Source organism: Pterocles gutturalis, unplaced genomic scaffold, assembly GCF_000699245.1.
Source record: "Pterocles gutturalis isolate BGI_N339 unplaced genomic scaffold, ASM69924v1 scaffold12348, whole genome shotgun sequence".
Lineage (NCBI taxonomy): Eukaryota > Metazoa > Chordata > Aves > Pterocliformes > Pteroclidae > Pterocles > Pterocles gutturalis.
Window position 1 is genome coordinate 1 of NW_010123145.1, and position 6,832 is coordinate 6,832.

Consider the following 6,832-nt stretch of genomic DNA (forward strand, 5'->3'; position numbering starts at 1 on the left):
TTCTGGCTGACCCAAGGCAGGCGGGGATAGACGCCCTTCTCCGCAAGATCTACGAGATTTACTCCGACTACGCTCTGAAGAATCCTTTCTACTCCCTGGAGATGCCCATCCGGTAAGGAGAAAGCCCGCTGTCTGCCTGCATAGTCACAAACGGTGACAGCCTGGCAGTGAAGTGACAAAGCAGACCCAGGGGCTGCGGGAGGGGGAAGGCACAGCACAGGGCTGTAGGGAGAGGACGCTGACCTGCGCTTTTTCCAGTGCCGCTCTGCTGGGGAAGCGGGAGGTGCTCCTTGGTACAATCGCTGCTGCTGTCTTAACCTAACACTCGAGCCCACAGAAGCCGCTTTACTCGTTCGTATGTAACAGCCAAGCCAACGCTTGAGAGCAGCCAGCCTGCAGTCTCGTGACTTACAGAATCTCTCCTTGAACGATACGGAGCCAAAGGATGTGGAGATCCTGGCTTTGTTAGCCCGTTCCACAGGCAAACTCATCCCCTTCCACTTCTCTGTTTCAGATGCGAGTTGTTTGATCAGAACTTGAAACTTGCTCTGGAGGTGGCAGAGAAAGCTGGACCCTTTGGACCTGGATCGTAGGAAAAGCCTCGCCTGTCACACGGACTCCTTCCCCTGAAGGGCCAGGCCCCTCTCTTCCCCACTGGCCTCTGCCAGAGCTCTCTTCTCCACAGCAGAGACTGTGTAACCCAAAACTACACTTCATTATCCCCCAAGATAACCTTCTACCCCTTTATGTGAAATTTACCTTAAACAGACCCATTATACCATTTACATAGGGCTGCAGAGGTTTTTCTCTGCTGTTGCGGCTCCACTGCCCTTGAGTGGAAAAGGAAAGACAAGGTGTGGGTCCATGGCCTCCTGCAGTCGATGGTTTTCTTTCAGTCCCTACCTGTACATATGTATTTTTCCTGTACAGCTCTAACTTATGGGTTTGCAGAGGGTTTCTGCATCAAAGAAATAAACATTCCTTAAAGAGGCGGATGGCTGGTTTTTTTTTCCTGGTGGGAGGGTAAATTTGCACCAGTAGCACCGCGAGAGGATAAGTAAGTGGGTGTGGGTGGTTCTGCTCGCACTGTTCTCCACAAGACAACCAGAGCCCGTGTGACACTGCTCCATTTTTATTTCACCGATAGTAGAAGATCATATAATTAAGTACAAAATGTAATTCACTTCCATTGTTTTAATTAAAGCTAGCTACCTACTCTTGCAACCAAGCTGTTCAGCAGAGGACCTGCGTGCAGGTTCTTCATGAGTTGAACCTGCCTCTTCCAGGACACTAAAGCAGTCAATCCTTCCAGGGAAAACCAAGAATATTCCACAAATTCCCGGTAAAAACCTGAGTCTGCTCATTGCAGAGAGTGCTGGGCCTGGCTGCTCGTGGCTGCCGGCTCTCAGCGGGGCTCCGCCAAGGCCAGCTCTCGGAGGCAGCCCGAGGCTACTGCAGCTGCGAGAGATGCCGCTCTTGACCGAAAATATCCTGGACTGTGCATCTTGTACTGGAAAAGTACAAGCCGATGCTAGAAATCCTGACTGTCGTGAACCCCAGCTGCAGGAAGCGAGGGCTGGGGCAGCTGCTGGGGCAATCCCCGCTGCCGGGGCAGTTTTCCCCGCTGATTTGCAGAGCGCTCGCTACCAGCTGACTTGGCAGCAGCTGCCTCCCGTGCAAATCATTAACGCTGTGCACAGAAATCGCACTGGGCAGGGTCGGTTCAACAGAAGGAGCTTCTCTAAACGCTCGCCCCTGAAGCGCCAAGAATTTCTTGGAAACATGCCGATTTCGAAGTGCTGCAGAGAGCCCCGCCACAGCATCGCCTCAGCGTTCTGCTCATCCGGAGCAAAACACCGCCCTCGCTGCTCACGGCTAATCCTGGGTAAAGCTAAAGCGACGCTGCTCTCAAACCAGCCGGGAGGCTGAACCGTAATCATCGTCATTCACCGCTCTGCCACTGCTCCGGGCCGAGAGCATGCCAGGAGCTCACGCTGGGGTAAACCGAGATGGGAGGAACAAACGCGGCGAAGGCTCGCTTCAGCACCCCTGGACAATGAGGCCAAATGGACAGTTAATGTCCGAGATGAACGGTAAGGGACAAAACTAAACATGGCAGCACCCGGAGCCAGTCATTTCAGAGTATTTTTAGCGGGGAAGCTCCGGCTACAAAGCCTGCTGGCTTCACCAACGGTGCAGTAAAATCATTGCAAATGTAAACTATCTGAATTATCACATCTCGAGGGAAAAAGTGGTCAGCAGCAGGAACCTTGTGCCCTCCGGCACGTGACGGCGGATGAGGAATTGAGACATTTTTATCTAGGTTGCAGCAATAGGTAAACTCACTCCTAGGCCAGTTAAACAAAAACCGAGCGTCGTTCACGTTGGCGGGGGAGCATCCTTTCCACCCAGCAGCTTCTCCTCAGTCAGCCTTCCTGGGAACGCTGCCCATCTTGGTGCGGATGTTGCGCAGGAAGAAGAAGGCCACGGTGCTGGCGGTGCAGGTGATCTCGGCCACCCAGAAGGCTGTGGCCCAGCTGTAGTGCTTGGCGATGGTACTGAAGGGCAGTCCGGCCAGGAAACCCCCGACTGTAAGGAAAAACAAACAGGAAACCGGCAACGCTGCAGCGTCTCCATTTTATCTGCCAATACTTGGTTTGGCATGTATGAAAAATTCCTCAGGCCTGGTTTGAACTTAAGACACAAAGGAAAAACCTCTCAGGTACAGCAGGAAGCATCCCTGAGCCTTCCAGACACACTGTCTCTGCTCTGTAGGTGACCTCCCACCATGAGGAACTTGGTACTCGGGAGCTAGACCACGCTGCACCCAGAACACACGCAGGTTCTGCTTGGTTTTTGGGGAAACAGGTACTACTCACCGTTGGCCATGAGGGCCACGATGGCATGGGAGGTGCCACACAGGTTGGCTGGGGCGCTTTCGTTGGCGATAACCCCGAAGAGGGCGATCGGCCCGTAGGAGGAGAAGCCAAACACAGCTCCCAACGTCAGGATCCACAGCTGTCGAAACAAGTTACGATCAGAAACGGGATCTGTGCGTCTTCCCGCTGCCAGTCTGCAGCTGCTGACAAAGCTCACATCGTAGGCGCAGCACAAGGGGTTTGACATTTTCGGGCTGACAGCAGCTCGCTGGCTTGCAGACAGCCCATGACAGACCCCATGTACGTGCAGCCCAGTGGCACCTCCACACACTGCCCTGCTAGCCAGCACGAGCTCTCCTCCCTCCTGCAGTTCTGCGCCCTGCGCTGCGTACACACAACGTGCCGTTTCGCAACAACGGAGCAGAACATCGAAGAGAGACGGGCAATGAGCCCGTGAAATCACAGGAGAGCTGTTCATCGAGACACTTAAAAACGGTCCTGGAGACACCAGCTAAAAGCTTTTCTCGTTTGAGCTGCGAGTGACTGATCAGAGCATCTTTATTTGCAAGAAGCCACTAATAGCCTCTACGTTACTGAACAAACACAGAAACACAACCAAAAAGCCCAAGCGTTTGAGCTGCAGCGTTAGCTTGTGCTCTAAGGATACACCACCTGGCTCAGAATTTATCAGTCACTTGTGAAAGGACAACGAAGGACAAGGAACTTGACCACCAGCTTTCTGAACTACAAACATGATGCCCAGGAGGAACTAAGCGTCCTCCTATTCTCCAGATGGGACACAAAAAAACAAGTTAGGAAAACACTTGCCACAAATTAAGCGGGGAGACATTTGCATGAGCAGAATCCTTCCTCCTGACCTCACTCGCAAGACCCCTTGCACCAGTGACATGAGCAAATGTCCTCAGAACCCTCCATACAAAAACTTCACAGTTTCATATTCAGACTTTTTAACATCAGTTAGTGCAATCGAGTGATTATAAGAAAAGGTTTCTTGTACAAAACTTACAGTAATCTTCTCAACACCCTGGTTCTAAGTTCTGCAGCACTAACCCACCTCCCAGGACAGGAAAAAGGCAGATCAGCAAAAGCAGAAACAGGCAGAGGGAGAGAAAATGCAAAGCAGAAACCTCCTGTTCTTTTAGGCCTGTAAAATCAGCGAGAGGTTGCAAGGCTACAGTCCAGAAGTGATTTTCCTGAAGGAAAAAAAGAAAAAAGAAAACAGGAGAAAAGTAGTTTCGTTTCCTTAGCAATCAGAAGGGCAGATGCAAGTTGTGTCTATGCTCCAGCTGGTAACGCAGGCTGCCCCGGCCCGCTCGGGCAGCAGGAGCCGTCCCAGCCAGACGGTCAGCCTGCTTCTCTGCAGCGCCAACACAGACAGTGCAAACCCAGGGCTCTCGGGAAGGGTGAGGAAAGCAGCCACATACCCCATCATCAAACCCCTCACCGGTACAGTGCTATCCCTCCAGCTTACGGTCAGCTGCTCGTGCAGGGATTACCTTGGGAGAATCGCCCGTGACCGTCACCCGGAAGAGGAACATGGACACGCACATCCCGGCCATCATGGAGAGCAGCAGCGCATGCCGAGGGTTCCCGTAGCTGGACAGCCCCACCTGCAACACGGTATGGGAAACCGAGGGTCAGGCACTGGAAGGACTCCTTCCATTTCCAGTAACGAATGCTGTCAGTGGCCCAGCTGGAAATGCAGACAGCGCATCAGGCACACCTTCCAGCAAGACTTCTCCATCTGGCTGAAGGGCTGCCCGTGGTCACGCTGCGCTAACCCAGCAGCTCTTAGCGATGAACGATCCTGCTCTGCTAGCAACTGCGCCCTATTTCCCCCCCAAAGCCAAACCAGACTGTAAAGCTCTGAAATGCACAGCGCTACCTCCCCAGTACCCGGGAGGGTCCCGAGGACTTACTCTCGCCACGGCTCTATCAGACAGGTATCCAGCAGCGATGCTCCCCACCAGGCCCCCGATCTCCAAGGCACTTATGTAGGAGCTACCTAGGACGCAGGTGACGCAAACAACAGGCCGTCAAGTTTGGTGACAACAGCAAAGCCGCTGTGCTTTAGCCCAAGCTTGACTGCTGCCAGCTCCCAGCAGCTCTGCTGGACACGACCCCCAGCCCCAGGAGGGAGCAGGAACGCCTCAGAGGGAGCTGCTCGGGTCCTCCTCCTGAACCCAATAGAGCTCTGGGCAATGCCCCAAACTGCAGCAGCCACAAAACTCCCTAACGCAGCTCTGCACCTTACCCACGAGCACGGACTGTCCCCGCTCCTGGATCAGGAAGAGCTGTCCCCAGTCGGTACAGCACGTCTTCACTCCAAAAACAACCAGGTAGCCTGTGGAGAGCACCCAGAGGTATGGCGAGAGCAGCAGCTCTCTCAAAGTGCTGTTGTCGCTGGGGGAACCTGCGAGGAGGATGAGGAGGAGCGTTACTACTGGGGAAGCACAACTGTTTTCTCACACAGAGAGGTCACGTCTAGCAGCACAAGCATCGCAGGACAGCACGGACGAGGACAAGGACTGTGTTGCAATTCCCCTCCACCTGCTCTGCTTCCAGTGGTCTGAACAAACATTTGCTAACCAGGTTAGGACAGAAAACCCTGAGCAGAGTCCACTGTGAGCCAGGGGCCAGGAAAACCCACAGTGGGACAGGGGGAGAAGTGCCTGTTCCCTGCCAACGCGGAGCAGAGGAAGGTCAGGCTCACGGAAACATTCCCCGCTGTTGATTTTTTCCTCCCTCCAGTACCCCCAGAGACTCAGGTCACAAGCTGAGAAAATGAAGCCCCAGGAGAACCGGGGCACAGTGAGCAGGAAGACAGTACACAGGCGGGGAGAGGACGCAGCCAGCCATGAGCATCTCAGCGACACGCATGCCAAGCAGCGATTTTGGGAGGTGGGGAGGATGGAGGTCTCAGCACACCGAGAGGGACACATTTGCAGCAGAACACAGATGCACCGCACCTTCTCCCGCGGCCGCACGCTCGCAGGGAATTCTCACACTCACTTTTCTTCCCTTTCTTGGCTCCTGGTTCGATGTTGGGCAGCCCCACATCCGACGGCTCATTTTTAATCAGGACAAGGCAGACAACAGAGACAGCCACGCAGATGAAGCCGGAGAAGGACAAAGTCACGCGCCAGTCGTAGTTCAGAGACATGAGAGCAGCGACGATGGGGCCCAAGCCTCCGGCCAGGTTCATGCTTGTCGACAGGATTGCCCACCACGTCCCAAACTGGGAAGGCTCGAACCACTGTGCAACAATGAGAAAAACAGCGTGAGGTGTGAGAAAAAGAGCGACACAGCACCTGAAAGTCCTCAATCACAGCCCACATTGCGGGTTTGGGGTAATTCAGACCCCAACCTACAAAAGCAGGGAAAGGGAGTGGCTGCTCTTCTACCTCAGTCATGCAGGGGACTCCAAACGTCACCGAGCACCCGCCAGAGGAGCCCGACAGGTGCTTGCACCCTGAGCCAGCTCGGAGCTCGTTCCATTTACAGACGATGAAACTGAGATGTGGGCGAGAAGGGGCAAATGTAAGAGCGCACAGTTCTGCATACTCACTTGTGAGGAACAGCGTCCTCCCAGAAAGGGCTGCTGGCACAGGACCATGACCAGATATGCGGGGAGTCACAGGGTCACTTTAGAACTTGCTGCTGCATTAAGTGTCAGGCACAACCGGCTGTGCGCCGCGACGTGCGCTCAGAGCCAGAACCCTTTGGGTGGTTGTTGGGAGGAAAACGTCCGAGAGCTATATTTGCAAACATCTTCAGAAAACCCTCTCTGTGTTGTTTCCATTATTTGGGACCTTCCTTTTTGTGCACACAACCACCCTAGACCTCTTCTCACCCCCTCCACGAAGCAAAGGGCCTCACGAAGGGCCACGCAGGTGTTCATCTCTCCCCGTCCCACAAGTACAGGCATTCCT

General features: G+C 54.1%; 1 protein-coding gene across 1 annotated transcript in view; it reads right to left on the reverse strand.

Moving 5' to 3' along the window:
- Window positions 1-2,207: 2,207 nt before the first annotated feature.
- Window positions 2,208-6,832, reverse strand: part of SLC37A4 (solute carrier family 37 (glucose-6-phosphate transporter), member 4) — a gene marked incomplete at its 5' end in the record, with an annotated part of 5,298 nt that continues 673 nt past the window's right edge. The window contains 7 exons of the mRNA XM_010077799.1: window positions 2,208-2,589; window positions 2,880-3,018; window positions 4,028-4,093; window positions 4,397-4,510; window positions 4,820-4,905; window positions 5,155-5,313; window positions 5,913-6,156. Of these exons, the coding sequence (XP_010076101.1) occupies window positions 2,423-2,589; window positions 2,880-3,018; window positions 4,028-4,093; window positions 4,397-4,510; window positions 4,820-4,905; window positions 5,155-5,313; window positions 5,913-6,156 (975 nt within the window). The remainder of the gene's footprint in view (window positions 2,590-2,879; window positions 3,019-4,027; window positions 4,094-4,396; window positions 4,511-4,819; window positions 4,906-5,154; window positions 5,314-5,912; window positions 6,157-6,832) is intronic.